The following is a 15,650-nucleotide window of genomic DNA, read 5'->3' as shown; positions in this document are numbered from 1 at the left end:
TCTCTCTCTCTCTCTCTCTCTCTCTCTCTCTCTCTCTCTCTCTCTCTCTCTCTCTCTTCTTTTGACTCTTTTAGACAGAGTCTCCTGATAACCTTGGCTGTCCTAGAACTCCCTCTGTAACCCAGGCTGCCCTAGAACTTCTTGTTCTCTCATGACACAGGGTCCTAAGTGCCAGGGCTATAGGCTTGTGCTACTGCCTCTGTTTTGAAATATAGTTTCTTAAGTTGTAAGCGTAGACAGTTTCCTTGTCTGTCTAATAATGGCCTTGCAGAGCCCTGAGTCTATAATCTACTCTGTGGGATGAAGCAGTTCCAGCACCTGCCTCCCTGGGGTCTCTAGCCCTATTTGCAGGAATGCACGATGGGTGATGCTTAGTTCCTGCTAGTAGAGTCCTTCCCAGTGGACCAGACACCAGGCTCTTCTTGCTTCTTCTTCCTGTCCTGTAGTGGGAGAGGTCTTCCCTGAAAGAAGGAAGAGGGAACTCACTTGTGCCAGTCTATGGCTCTATGCTTGACCTAGTCAGTGCAGGGAGGATTCAAGGAGCCTCCCCGATAGGCCTTGCTGATTCCTCCCTTGCAGCCATGGTGTGGCATCTGAGGCACCGTCCCCAGCCTTCTAAGCTTGTGATTGCTCTGCTTACCCCTTTCCTCACTGTCTCCCTCCTACCTCCCCACATGAGTGCTGATAAGGTCCCTGGCATATGGGTCATTCAGAGCTCCCCTTTGAGACTGTAGCAATGTTTCTGGTGGGTGATGTATAGCTCTCAAAGAACACCAAACATGCTGTTAGGCCTTTTCTAGGTCCCCATCTCATCTGGATAAGAGAGGGGGCCCTTTTGTAAGGCATCCAGAACCTGCCCACCTCCTTTTGGTAGAAAGACTTGGAGGTCAGTACTGGGCAGGCCCAACTAGGCTTGGCTTCAGCTTTGGGGACATTTAGGGGGCACTCCATAGCATCTCTGAGGACCGATTTCTGTTCCTTACTGCCTCAGGCTCCTTCAGGGATCCATGGCCTCCTGCCGGGCAGCAGTGGGTTGGAGGCCGCCCAGTCCCCCACTGGGGGAGCCACAGGAGCCCATATACAGCTTGCCCTAGGACACAGTGTGTGGCCACAGACGGCATGGCTGCCAGCCCCAGCCTGGGAGTCTCCGCATGAGCTATGGAGTGAAGAATGTGACTGTGGGAAACCCAATGCCCTAGGCCAACAAGGCTGGGCAGGAGTGGGTGAGGGGCAGATGGCAGAGACCCCAGCAGCAGCATCCCATGACACCTGGCTGTTCACAGAATCCCACTAGGCACCCCCACTCCAGTGTTCCCACCTGCCACCTCAGCCCCCCTTCGCTCCCCCTACCCATGATTACACTACACCTATTGCAGGAAGCCTTCCCAAAAGGGAAGCTCCAAAAATCCCGCTCTGCCCTTCTGACTTACAGAGCAGCCTGTTGGTTACCAAGATGTCCTGGGGGTTCCTCCTTTGGCAGAGTCAGACTCTGGCCTCCTGAGGTGAGGGGAACACTGCTAGCCACACAGTTAACCTCCTCCTGTCTGGGATCTTTGGTCCCTGAGCAGCCCATGTTGTCCAAGGTAAGGCAAGCTGAGCTTTCCGTCGCTGCTTCCGGCTCTGGGTCAGGGATATGACGGGGGTGTGTGATATAAAGGTTGTCTATGCAAGCCTTTCCTGATTTCCTTCAGAAGACAAACTGGACAGGTAGCAAGCTGCTGAAAGCAGGCAGCCAAAAAAAAAAAAAAAAAAAAAGAAAAAAGAAAAGCACCCATGCTTTGCAGTGACCTAGCTGAGGGACGATCTAGAGTTAGTAGAGCGGAGAGGCTGTGCTGAGTGGTAAGGGCAGCCTGTGCAAAGGCCCTGTGGCAGAAGGCGGAAGGCGAATGTAAGTTATGTAAGAAAACTAGAGAGGAAGAAGTGGAGCTCGGATGAGGACTTGCTTGACACAGGACTGAGAAGTGACATAGTTAAATAGAGACACTGAATGGCAGGTGCTGAGGGGAGAGGGGTTGTCATCCGGTTTTTATGAATGTTTCTAAATGAGGGGTACTGCTCTTCTCTTTGATGGTATCTGATAGTGTCTGGAGACATTTTGGCAGTTATAACTAAGTGGGGTGCTACTGATCTCTAGTTAGGTGACTAGGGATGCTTCAAACATACTTAGGGTACCGGTGACATCACCACTGGAAATATTCCAGTGCAGAGTGTTCACAAGTCCACAGATGAGAACCAGGGTTTCGGGAACTTGCCATCGGCCATGCTGGCTACCTTTCCTTTATCCACTCTGGGAACTCCAGGCACAGGACTGGTCCCCCTGCTTTGCTGTGACTGCACATGGCCTGGGGATGGTCCTCAGTGAGCATCACCACCTAGAACAAGAAACTTTGCCCTGGTCTCCTCTGCCTAGAGATGCGGCTGCTCATGTTAGACTCTGTTCTGCATTCTCTGGGGACTTGTCTTTGTCTGAACCCTGGTTTTTGTCTTCTATCTTGAAAGTTCTAGGGTCCAGCTCTGGGGATGGTCCCTGGATTTGATTACTACATAGTGATAATGGAGAAGGTAGGGCGTGGCCAACTAACTGACTGGCACCGGCATCACCAGGCCTCCTTTCACACACTGACTTTGATGGCATCTCTCTAGGCTCCAATCCTCAGCTTGCCCCTGAGAATTGCTTTAGCCCTAGTCTTTCTTCTGGAGAAAGATGCTTTCAGAGAGGGCAGGACTTGTCCTGGGTTAGATCCACCAACTCAGTGACTGTTCCTCAGGCCTTGTTGTGCCAAGCACTGTTGGAGATGCCTGGTTATTGTGGTACCTTCCTGGAGCTCACACTAGCCATGATCAGAGTATTTGGTATATTAACCAGCATATCACACATCAATATCACGGAAAGGAGTAAAACCAGTTGAGGTCTGTGAGGTCCCTTTAGGGTGCATGAGGGTGCTGGAAGGCTGGGTTTTAGAGCCTGGATTTCCCTGGCTGAGAGGTGGTATCTCTGAGGTGACAAAGGGGTCTCAGGGGATACCTGGTGTTTGAACATAAGTGAGGTGCTGGTGTTAGGATGTCCCTACCCTAAAGCCCCAATTCAGTGTCTACAGACATTCAGCAGGGAGGGATTTCTCCCCTGCTCTGAGACATTAACGGGATCTGTTTAGAGTGATGTCCAGACCCCTGGGAGAGTCAGTGGCCAGGGGATATAAAGACATCTTCTCCTTTTCCCTCTCCCTGTGTGTGTGTGTGTGTGTGTGTGTGTGTGTGTGTGTGTGTGTATGTTTGTGTGTGTGTACCCAGCAGGTGAGTCAGAGGCAGACTAGGCTCTAGGTTGTTCTTCTACCTAGTTCTAGGAGTGTATCTGCCCTGCCTCCCAAAGTGCTTTTCCCAAGTAATCCCTGGTCCCAGATCGGATGGGGATGGCTAGAGGACCCTGTGACCATATAGGGTAGCTGGGCCTTCTTTGTGAGACATGACAGGTCAGGAAACCTAGGCCTCATGTAGGACATCTCAAGAGGAATTCTAATGGGCCCTGAGCCAGGCCTGGAATATCTGGTCCAGCCCCTGTGTAAGTCCCAGGGAGAGGACTAACTCTTCTAATCTCAGGCTGCAGGCCCAATGCTTACATATGGTCCAAAAAATGCTGACTGCCAGAGAAAGGCACTGTGAAGGGAGGTGGGATGGAGGTACAAAGTGTGTGTGTACAGGTAGCCTCAGCAAGCAGTAATGCAGTGTGGACCCTGTGAGGTGGGCAACTTCCCCGCATGTGCTCATCCAGTAGGTTTGTAGGTTGTCTGTGTCTGCTTGTAGGTTGTCTGTGTCTGGTTGGGCTAAGGACAAGGGGCTGAAGTCCTGTATTGTCCATCCCCAGAAGAGCCTGCTCCATGCTCCCCAGTTCAGCAGTGGCAGAAGCATCAAGGTGTGTGTGCATGTGTATGTATGTGTGTGTGCATGTGTGTGTATATGTGTGTGTGCATGTGTGTAGTGTGTGAGTGTGTGTGTGTGTGTGAAGCGTACTGTTACATTTAGGGGCCGTGGAAGCCCCACTTTCAGTGCTCTCACTTGCTTTGCATGTGTCCTTGTGACTTATGCCTCCTAAGGCTTGTCCACACTTGGTCTCCCAAAGCCCAGAGACCTTCTAACTGGGAGAGGAGCCCTATGGGTGTCAGATGCCTGTTCTGGAGGCAGGGTCCTAGTGTGGCAGAGCACAGGCCAAGTGCTTTGCTTTTCTTGAGCAAACCTCAGGACTTCTGGGGTCCATACATGCCTGGGAGACAGGATCTTAGGTGTGACTTCGGACTTAATCTGTCTCAATGTTATACATTCTGTGTTGTTTTCTCTCTCTCTCTCTCTCTCTCTCTCTCTCTCTCTCTCTCTCTCTGTGTGTGTGTGTGTGAGATAGACAGACAGAAAGATAGTGAGAGACATAAATACAGAGAGAGCACATGAATAATAGGATATATTTCTCAAGGGGACAAGGAAGGCACTGACCTGGGGTTCACTACGTAGACCAAACTGTCCTTGATCCCACAGAGATCCCCCTGTCTCTGCCTTCCTAGTGCTGAAATCAAAGGAGTGTGACACTACATCAAGCTGGACTAACTTTCTTAATGTGCGTGTATGTGCATGTGCATGTGTATGTGCATGTGCATGTATGGGAGTCATATGTGTGTTGGGGTGGTATGTGTGTGATGTGTTGGGTAGTGTATGTGTGGTAGCAGTATATGTGTGGTATACGTGGTGTGTGTTGAGGTGGTGTGTGTATGTGTGGGAGTGGTTGGTGTGTGGTGTATGCAGTGTGTACAGTGAGTGTGTGTGTGTGTTTGTGTGTGTGTGTGTGCTAACCTTTGAGCATGTACTGGGTGCCAGACAGTTTCCTAAGAACTGCTCACCTGTCTTTAATAGGCACAGCAACTTTCTGCCTGGACAGTGTATAATTATCTCTGATATAAAAAAAAAACCGATTCAAAGAAGTTAGACAACTTGTCTGAAGTCACTGAAGTCACAGGGACAGTTAGTGACAGGCAGCATCAGAACTCAAGCGAGCCAGTTCTAGAGCCATGTTGAAACTGTGGCCAAAGGAAGTGGACGGTACTACTGTACCCCTCTCCTGTCTGCGGGGAGGAGCCCTGTGGTGGGAGCCAGAGCCCATGCAGCTGCAGCAGGACCTCAGTGCACAGCAGAGGAGCGTGTCACTCCTGCATGTGTAGTGTGGTCTCTTTGCAAGCACAGAAGACGGGGAGACCTTGTTCTAAGGACTGTTAAGGGCAGCTGTGGGGACCATGGCCTGCTTGAAGCCCAGGGCTGGGTTGAGGTCAGCAAGCCTTGGTGTTAAGTGGGAGAGACGGGACAAATCACTGGGTCTGAGCAGAAGGACCCTGCCCCTCAGGTTTAAGAGCCTCTGAAGTATTCAGACCCACAGCTGGTTCTGGCTAGGAGGTGTGTATGTCCAGAGTAGGACTGGCATCCAAGGGTTTTTGGGAGCAGGGGTCCAGGGTCAATTTTCTATTATTTCCTGATAAGCTTTGTGTCTCCAGGGTGGCATGGTGGATGACAAGAGCGAAGATTCCATGTCTGTTTCTACCCTGAGTTTTGGTGTTAACAGACCCACAATCTCCTGCATCTTTGACTGTAAGTGACCTCTGAGGGTGTATGCATAACCTCACACTTGGAGTGGAGTTCTATAGTCAGCAGTGTGTGTGTGTGTGTGTGTGTGTGTGTGTGTGTGTGTGTTGAGGCGCTAGAGAACTGACTGTGTGTGCTTTCTAGCCAGTTGAGTCTTTTGGTATGTGTGCCCATGTGCATGTGGGGATCCTATCTGTGTGTTAGAGATGGGAGGTGTGCATTCAAGTTCCTGTGACCATGAGTTTGGTCTTGCCCTCCCTCCTTCCCTGTCTCTCTCCCTGGGATTGGGTAGCCTTAAAGGATGCAAACTCCTGCCTCCGAGCTAGGATCTGTCCTCCTAACCAAAAGAGGCTCACTCTGCATGATGGCTGTTGTCATTTCCATATTCAGCCTGAGTCTGCTGCCCTTCCTGGGGCAGACCCTCCTCTTCCTGTAGCTCCAGTGCTTAGCAACCCTATTCATCACATGACATCTCTGTTTCCTCCTGGGTGAAGATGGGAACCGCTACCATCTGCGCTGCTACCTGTACCAGGCCCGAGACCTGCCGGCCATGGACAAGGACTCCTTCTCTGGTAGGTGGGAAGAGAGGATCCAGGACTTCCAGTGGAGGGTGGAGAGTATTTGCTGCCTCTAGCAGGATCCTTGAGTGACTGTCTTTTGTGAGTGCTGGATACTGTCTCCTGGTCTCAGGGCAGCTGCTCCTCATGTGAGAGTGTAGCAGGATTTGTCTTGGCTGACTGACCCTTGGATTGCTAGTGATATCCTTCTCTGTTCAGGTCACTCTGTGAAAACACAGCGTCCTTAGGCCCCCTTCCCTTCCAGACCCAGCTTCTGAGGCCCAACCCACCTTAGACCCAGCTCCTAGACCCTGATGCTATTAGACTCAGCTCTTGATTGCCTGCCTGTTCTTGGGGTCTTTTATCGAAGACTTCACTGTACAGCTCCACGTACTTTGGCTTCAGCAGGGTATTGGCCCTGCTCCTTCTTGATTCCTAGTCTCCTTGCTTCCTTCCACATTGCCCCAAACATAACTAGACTTACTGTTCTCTTGTTTGGAAGCACATAGATCCTGACAGATAACTCAGCCATATTTGCCCTTGTCAGACAAGCCTTGAAGATATGGTGACTATGTCATCTCTGTACTTTTTACCCAGGAGCCCTGCCCCCACCAGTTTTGATCCACAGTTGCAAGCCTCCCTGCATGTGCCTGGCCTTTGCATTTAATGTTTCCTCAGCTTGAAAAGCATTTCTTCCTCAATTTCAACTTCAGGCACAGATCCTTCGACTCCCCTAAGCTGAGCTGATCACTGCGTCCCCAGAGCTTGACACTCTAGTGCATTCCTCCGAGCCCTTAGCCACTGTGGCGCTCAGTTGTGGTTTGTCTGCTGTAATCTCCCATCAGCGAGGATCTCACTCAGGTGTACCTAGGCAGATATTGACAGCTAGGTGTCCTAACTCCTTATTTTATGGGTAAAGAAATACAGACTCAGGTAGGTTCTGTTAATTGTTCCAGTTGAAATAGCTGACAGGTGATAGAGATGGGAAGTAAGTCCAAGGTTGTTCCCCTGCTCGAACCTACCTGTGGCTAAGAAGGACTGGGTTCCCTGAGAGTGGCCTTCTGGTCACAGAGGCTATGTTGCTCGTAGCTGTGTGCCCATCCTTCCAAGCCTCCACTTTCCCTGACAGCTGTAGTTCACGTTCAGTTTCCAGTGCTCCCAGTGACCTGTTCTCCAGCCCCACTCAGCTAAGCACCATGGCTGGATTACTTCTGGGCTTTGTGGCCAGGTCCTGACAGCCCTCTATACAGTGACATTGACAGGATGGGGGCAGTTAGACATCTACAGTGGCCGTGTCCAGGATTCTGACATGGGCTTATTCCCAGCCCAGCCTTTTTCCTTTTAGTGACAGTTTGTAGGGAAGGGTGGAAGTCTGGTTGTCCTCTATGAATGGAGCAGGGGCTCCCCCAGGATGGTAGCCCGGGGACCCAGAGCTCAGCATGCGGATCATGCAGTGGGTCAGCAGGCACTGGTCTGGGAGACGTCATACTTTCCACAGATAAACGTCCCTTGAGCTTTGAGGGCGTTGCCCAGGGCTTCCTCAGGGGCCACGGGCTTCTGAATGAAAGGGCCGATTGAGCAGCAGCTGGAAAGGAAAACAGCAGCCAACACGGGGGAACCTATAAAACTCTAAGTGTTTATTTTCACTCCCAAACCTAAACCAAAGCGAGTTCTCCCCGGGAACTGACCTTGAGATGGCTGGCTGCTCGATGCTGTGCCCAGCCACTGGCTGGCATTTCGGAGGAAACTGGTGTTTAAAGGCAGAATGACTGAGGCCAGGGTAGGGTCCAGCTGTGACTGCTACTGCTGGGAGCATCTTCCAGCTGCCTAGCTCTGTTCAAGGCCTAGCAATCTTCTGCTTCCCGCCATGTCCCCACCAACAGCCTGTGGATGTGGAATTTGAAGGAGTCACTGGTCGGCTGTGGCTGTTCAGGCAGCCCGAGTAAGGGCTATTCCTCAGTGGGGCTTGCCCTTGTGGCCACATCCACTCTCTAGACCCATGGAAGGTGTCTGCTGTGTGTGCTTAGTTGTGTGTGTGCAGGAGAGGTCAGACAGAGAGCATATAAGAAGCATCTAATCGCTGCTGACTTCTCTGATATTGATACATGTTTTGCTCTGAGCTGAAAGCTTTGACTCCAAAGGACTGAGACATCACTTGCCACCAGCTCTGTCCCTGGCTCCATCTTGCCAGATTTTGTCACCCTTCAGAGTGACAGCACCCATCTTGCCTGACCCTTCAGAGTGACAGCATCATGTCATCTCCCAACACAGTCCAAGCCCACAGGTTCCTAGTTCTATGTACACCAATGCTATCAAGGGATAGAAGCTGTCTGCTTTGCCCCATCTCCACTGAGAACTTCTGTGTTGGATGGAGCCATGGGTCTGCTGACAACTGCTATTCCATGCAGAGGAGCTTTGGGAAAGTTTGTCTTACAACATCTTGGGAGCCCAGCTATGTTTATTACATAGAGTCTTTGAGGGCCTCATAGGTCAGTGGGATCGAAGGTGTATTCCAGTTAAAGAGAGCTGGCCAATACATGATGTAGTGACCTAAGAGCCGAGGAAGCTTACGAAGTCCCACACCTCTCTGCTGGCCTGTTGTCTAGAGGGGCTGAGGAATGTTATTCTGAGAGATGTTCCTGTTGGGGCAGGCCACAGTGAGGTCTGTTGAACCTCAGCTCACCCGTGCCATAGTGACCCCAAGATTTGGATGTCATTAGAGACTCCCTGCTCTTGGACTTCTGATGTCTGGATGTTGCTTGGCCCTCCCTCTTCTAAGCCAGGCTCTTTGTTCAGGTTGGCTCTGGTGGGGCGGGGTGGGGAGACGAGGCATCCACCCGGCAGGCATGGGAAGGGGTTTTCCAGACTGCATTGGAGGCTTGTGAAATGCTTCACTTAGAAAGGGTTCCTGGGAAAGAGACTGGGAAAGGGATCCAGGCTTTACAATGCACAGGGGGGCTGGGCAGCAGGAGGGTGTAAGGAGGCGCTGTCTAGCCTGTTTCAGCATTCCTTAAGACTGGGCAGCATGAGGGACTCAAGCCAGATTTCTCAGCACCAGTCCAGGCCCCTTTGCTATCTGCCTACCATTCCTCCTACTGCAGAGCCCTGGCTCTGGTGCTGGCTTCATCCAGTCACCCAAGTCAGTTGCTTTCCCCGTGCATGGCTGGTGTCTGTGGGAAGCTGACCCGGATCCAGCTAGGTGACCCTGACCCACACAGTCTTAAATGTCCTCTGCTTAAATTGTGTCACTTTGTCTCTTGACGTGGGTAGTGACCATCTCCACCCAGGAGTCACATTCGAAGCTTGGTTGGTGTCTCTTTCATCTGCATCCTGGCCACTGAGCTACCCTACCTATTACTATATAGTAGCCAGTCAGTACATGAGTACCGAATGAGGGTGTGTGTTACCAGGGCCACTGTAACACACACTCTGATGTCTTTGGACCTAGAGTCTTTGGCTAACTTGGTTGATGCCCAGGAATGTGAGGAAAAGGTTACAGTTTTATGTTTTCAGGGCGTCCTTCCCAGCTGCTTTCTGAAGGGTCACTATGTAGCTCCCAATAAGAAAGAACGCTTGAACTCCCAATTCTCCTGTCTGCAGTACCCTAGTACCAGGGTCACAGGCAGGCACCATCATGGCACCTGTCCTTCCTGATTTTGTAGTAGCAATATTGCTATGGCATAAGTTGAACTTGCATTGTCTTGATTTCTGGGGTACATCACCCCTTCCTTTCCTATGGGGATGGCATAGAGTACCTGACTGGGACTCAGGCCAACCCCAGCCACCTGGGATCTCAGGCTAGTTCTGGATCTGTCACTCACAGCCTCTGCTCTGGTACTCTGGCTGTTTGATGGGTATGCAAGTGTAAACTACCTCAGGAAGGTCTGACCAGCAGGAATGGCCCAACACCCTGGTGCAAAGCTCTGGACCCATACACAAAACTCTCCTATTTGGGGCTTGGTGACAAATTCCTGTGAGGGAAGCTGGTGGTATCCTCAAGTGGCCTATGTCTGGAGCCTTCCAAAGGCAGCATGTGCTCCTCAGAGAGTTCTGTTTAAACATGCCCCACCTTGGGGGGTTGCTGTAGCTTTTGGGTCCTGAAGCCCTCAGGCTGGCTGGACGATGAACATGGGGACCTGGCCCTTCCTCTCTGACCCAACCTCCTGACAGAAGATGTGTCTGTCAGTCCATCCCCCTTATGCTGCTTATGTCTTCTGCAGGGGTGGGAATGGGGAGATGGGCAGGGGGTGGTAGTGGAGGCTGGGCCCTGGGCACACAGTAGCCCAGTGTCTGAGGCCCAAGGCCTCCAGGTCTGTTCTTTACAATGCTTTTGTTGTCCTTGTTCCTCCCATGGGTGGGTGGGGTGTATGCGTGTGGGTCTGGGTGAGTTTTGTTTGTGAGCTGCCCCCTGACTGTCCCCCCTAGTGCTGAGCTCATTGCCTGAACTGCTGGAAAGAGCCAGCCTGCTAGGAGGCCGGCGTGGGGGGTGCTGCCAACAGCAATACAACGTGCATGGCCGCTACAATGTGCAATTGTGACCTTTGTGTAAACGCGGTCGGTCTGGGGCCCGCACGCTTATAAAAATAAAGCGTTGGGAAGCATAGGGGGGTGAGGGGTGGGAACAAAAGAGGCCTTTTCGCCGGCTCTCTAATATGGTTTTATTTATCGGAACGCGCCCTCCTTCCCTTACTGGAACTGGGAGAGGTTCTCTGCCGAGCTTGGAGCTGATGGTATCACAGCCAGACGGTTTCATTAAATGCACAGACGCCGCCAGGCCTTGCCAGGGGCTGAAGGAAGAGGGCTTGGGGCCAGCCTGCCAGGACCTGTGTGTGGGTGTGGGAGTCCTATGCCAGGGAGGCACTCCCCCGGGGAAGTCTCTCTCTCCGCTAAGGACATCCCATTGCCCTCTTCCAACCACAGAGTCAGGTTCAAAGCCAGTATCCCAGGGGATGCTCTCCACAATTCCTCTACTGCCCCTCAGTTCCTGAGCTAGCAGGCTGGACTCAGGTTCAGTGCCCATCAGGTAACCCAGTGTGGTTCTCCCACAAGTACCTAGTGCTTCCGACTGTGATCTGGATGCCCTCACACTTGCAGCTGGCTCCTGAGGGGCTGTCATGGCATCGGACCTTGCTGTCCACCTCAAGTGGAAGCTCTGTTCTTGCCTCACTTTCCCACATCTTCTATAGTCACTCGGTGCCAGCCACCTCTCTGTCACCTCTGTGTAGAGCTTTTGGTTTGTCTCTTGGTTTCCTTATGGTTAGAAAGCCTGGCCCAGTTCCCAGTCTGGCATGGGATTGTTTGGACAGCTCTGAGCCTTTTGAGGCCACGGGAGTGCTCTTTGGTCTCATGGGAAGTTAATGGCTGTGTTGGGGCTGGCCTGGGGGTTCGGCATTTTGGATAGGGTTGGGGCTGAAGGCATGAGCTGCGTTAGGGTCCTGTGAATGGTCTTCTCGGACATCCAGGTCAAGCTTCCTGTTCATGTGCCCTAAGCAACTGTCATTTGGAATGGACAGAGTCCCACCCCTAAACTGATAACCCTCAAGCCCTCTGTCCATTTTCCAATTCTCACACATCCCATAGACCTCATGCTGGTTTCCCACAATGTTGCCTGGAACTTGCTAGAAAGATAAGGAGCCTACCCAATTCTGCTGTGTCACATGTGCAAGAGAACTGTGAAAACATTCTGGGTGATTCCATGGTACCTTCACATTTGAGGGCCACCATTCTAGAATCTGCTCCAACCATACCAACTTTCCACTGGACAAGGCAGAGAAAATGACTGGCTGAATCCCAGGCTGTTGGGGCTGGCAGGCTGCTCGGGAATTTTGGGCCAGTGAGGAGCTCACACTATGCAGTGCCTGGCAGCTCTTGACTCTGCATCCACCTAAGATAGCGTCAGCTCTGCCTGTAACAGTACCATAGCCTGTAACTGGTTCATGCTATCATGTGTGCATCTCCTGTCTGTTCTCTGTATGGCAACTGCTGAAGAAAGAAACTGGTCCTGTCTGACTGATGGCATCTTAGGGATCCTAAGCTGTATACCTTTGCCCTCCTCAAAGAACCCAGATCTACCACGAACGTATTTCCTGCCCACTGTATTTATCCTTCCATGTTCTCATTCAATTTGTCGTTGATTTGGGAAGGTATTTTATGTTGTGCTCCAATTATGTCCCAAGCTCCCATTCCCTAGTGTGGCATGCAGAAGACACTCTGGAAAGGCTTGTTGGATAAATGAATGGGTTACCCAGGAACCCACTTTCTCTGGTACACCCCAGCCAGGTGACCAGGTAGGGATGGAAAAAGGGAAGGTTTGAAGTTTCAGGCCATCTCCGTCTCCACGTGGTTATGGCTGGCCTCAGAAATGGCAGAATGGCCTCAGAAATGGTTCTGGCTTGCGTGTTATTCTTCCAGAATGACGGCCACAACCATGCTCTGGCTTTGTGGCTGTGGAACTCCTGAACCACCAGCTGAGGTTTGTCTCCTTCCTCACCTGTCCCACCCAGATCCCTACGCCATCGTCTCCTTCCTGCATCAAAGCCAGAAGACAGTGGTGGAGAAGAACACCCTGAACCCCACCTGGGATCAAACCCTCATCTTCTATGAGCTAGAGATCTTTGGTGAGCCAGCCAGTGTCTCCGAGCAGCCGCCCAGCATTGTGGTGGAGCTGTATGACCATGACACATATGTGAGTATGCTCACCTGCGACCTCTCCCCTTTGTTGCCTATCCTCAGAACCCTGAGGAAAGCTATGTTGTGAGTGTTAGGTCCCCAAGCTTTGAACAGGTGACCTTCCCCCTGACTGCTCACTGAAATAATTGTAGAGGAGTTTAAAATAAAATAGATGGCTAGCCAGTGTCCCATGATCCTTGGAAGGCATGGCTAATCAAACAGAGAGAGGGGATCATCAGATCTTGAAAGCACACAGAGTTGTCGATCAATAGCTGGCTTTTCTCCAGATCTATCTTGCCCCTTCTTCCCACAATTACTAATCAAGCACTTTGCTGAACCGGGCTGAGAGGCCCCTTGCCTGAGGTTTGCTGTCTAGGTGGGACCTGAGACGCTCAGTGTGAAGAACCCTCTAGGTGAGACAGAGTATCTGGAGCACCATGTGGCCCTGTGGTACAGGCAGGGCCTTTCCATGGGGTTCTGGCTATGCTGTCTGGGAGCCACCAGCCACGTATGACTGGGGAACACTTGAAATGCAGTTGTACCAATGGAGAAAATGAGCTTTAAATCCTGTTTAAGTTACTGCAGCGGCTGTGTGCTATGTATGGGATGCAACTGGTGGAGTCCTTGCTTAGCATGGACAAAGCCCTGGATTCGATCCCAGCACTGCATAAACTGGGCATGGTGGCACATGCCTGTAATCCCAGCATTTGGGAGGTAGAAGCAGGAGGATCAGAAGTTCAAGGTCCTAGATGACTACCTATCAGATCTGAGGCTAACCTGGGTTACTCGAGACCTTGCCAAAAAAACAAAACAAAACAAGGAGGCTTATGCTTCAGTGTAAGACAGTGCTGAGCAAAATATCAGGGCAAGCTGTGGTGAAGACTAAATCCTGACACCATGCGGACATTCTAGCAAACGTGGGGGCTGCTGGATGAGGAAGAGAAAGAATGAGGAGAGCTGGGGGATTGGGCTCAGAATGTGGCTTTAAGTCAGGGAGGCGATGTGGGACCAGAAAAAGAGGACTAGGTAGAGAGGCCGGGTTTGGCAGGCAGTGCAGTGACAAGGAGGAGTGGTTGGAAGATGTTTCCAGTAAGAGTTGCCATGGCTACATATCAGAGGTCCTGAGAAGGCGTGGCAGCCATGGGGGGGTGAGGGTGATGCTGTGTAAGGTGCCCCCCAAATGATGCCAGAAGCTGGCAGTGGGCAGTGCAGGTCTGATTTGGGGATTCTGACCTGGAAGCTCTTGAAAAAGCTGAGCGCAAGGACAGAGAGCAACCGGATGGAGTGTCACTAGGGAATGACTTCCCTACAAGGGGAAGGAAGCATACAGGTCCTGGTGCTTGTGGGTCAGGAGGAGGAGAGGAACAGGACCTGGGAGTCACCGGACTGGTAGGTTCCCAGGCTGAGCCAGAGCCCTTTGGAGGCCTGTTCACCCACACCCTGCCATGACAACTTTTTCTAGAAATGTCTTCTGAACTGCGCCTCTCTCTCCATCCCACTGCTGCTTCCTACACAGGCAGGGTCCTCTTTGCTTTGTCCCTGGATGGCTAGCCACAAAGACCCATTGAGAAGAATCTTCTGGAAATGTTGCTCCAAGCTGCCCTTCTCATGCTTGCCAGGCTATGAGAGAGGCAAGGGAGAACCATGGTCTATCCTGAGGTAGTGGTGGTTCCAGGAATGAGATGGAATTGTGTCCATTGTTTTTGTTTTTTTTGTTTTTTGTTTGTTTTTTGTTTGTTTTTTTTTCGAGACAGGGTTTCTCTCTGTAGCCCCAGCTGTCCTGGAACTCACTCTGTAGACCAGGCTAGCCTTGAACTCTCGAACTCAGAAATCCACCTGTCTCTGCCTCCCAAGTGCTGGGATTAAAGGTGTGCGCCACCACCGCCCGGCAAATTGTGCCCATTGTGAATCTAGAATTACCATTACCCTGATCTCTGCTGCCTTGCCAGCCCCACCCCTCTGCAGGACTCAGCAGCTAAGGGGGCTACGCTGGGCCCTGAGAAGCCCCAGAGCCTTCCCAGTACTGAGCTACGCTCTACTCTGAGTGATAATTCTGGATTGTCATTAGCGTGGTGTGAGTGCTCGAGCTGGTGCCCATTCCAGGATGACTCACGGAGAAGTTGAGGCCCTTCTGTATTGTGGCATGATAACAGTCAGGGCTGTCTCCCAACTCCTCTCCTGGGCAAGGGCTGAGGGCTTGTGATGCCTACACCACCCTCTGTCTGCAGCCTGGTTCTGCAGACTGCCCTGTGAGCGACGGGTAGTCTGTCTACTGTGCCTGAGGGGTGTCGGGGGAGGTGGGCACCACCGTAAAGGCATGGGAACAAGAGCCAGGGGAGGCTGAGGGGCTGCGGGGGAGGAGGAGGAATGGGCATGGAAGTAGGCCAGGAAGAAAAGACAAGCAGTGACTGAGGGGGGTTGAACTCTGTCTTATGGGCAGCTGAAGCAGAGGAGGGATCCAGGTTCAAGACTTGGGAGGTGAAGACATCATTTTAGTAAGATTCACTTTGGTAATCAGGATCAATTTTTTTTTTTTAAATCCAAAAAATGGAGAAGTTAGGGATGAAACACAGTTAAGTGACATGAGAGCCCCTGACATGTCAAATGAGGCTGTTAAGAAAATATAGGCAGCCTGTTTTTCCCTGGTCTCTGATGACCTCAGAGATGGATTAAGCAAAAGCATGGGGAATACTAGTTGGACATATAGAAGGACTTCTCAACTCTTGGAGGAATCCCATCCCAGTGCCGTGGCTCGAGGCTGCTAACATCTTGTCCTCACAGTTCCCCCCAAGAGGGCAGTGCTTGCCA

At 51.6% G+C, this 15,650-nt stretch overlaps 1 protein-coding gene across 8 annotated transcripts in view; it reads left to right on the top strand.

The window, feature by feature from the left end:
- The window catches only part of Dysf (dysferlin), a 181,044-nt gene that overhangs the window by 96,687 nt on the left and 68,707 nt on the right, over nucleotides 1–15,650 (top strand). For all 8 annotated transcript variants that reach the window (XM_028762363.1, XM_028762361.1, XM_028762362.1 and 5 more), the window contains 3 exons: nucleotides 5,529–5,622; nucleotides 6,111–6,188; nucleotides 12,677–12,858. In XM_028762363.1, coding sequence (XP_028618196.1) covers nucleotides 5,529–5,622; nucleotides 6,111–6,188; nucleotides 12,677–12,858 — 354 coding nt within the window. The remainder of the gene's footprint in view (nucleotides 1–5,528; nucleotides 5,623–6,110; nucleotides 6,189–12,676; nucleotides 12,859–15,650) is intronic.

This window comes from Grammomys surdaster, unplaced genomic scaffold (assembly GCF_004785775.1).
Source record: "Grammomys surdaster isolate TR1022 unplaced genomic scaffold, NIH_TR_1.0 133, whole genome shotgun sequence".
In the NCBI taxonomy this organism is placed as follows: Eukaryota; Metazoa; Chordata; class Mammalia; order Rodentia; family Muridae; genus Grammomys; species Grammomys surdaster.
The sequence above is the reverse complement of the archived record's forward strand: the minus strand, read 5'-3'. Positions and strand labels throughout refer to the sequence as shown.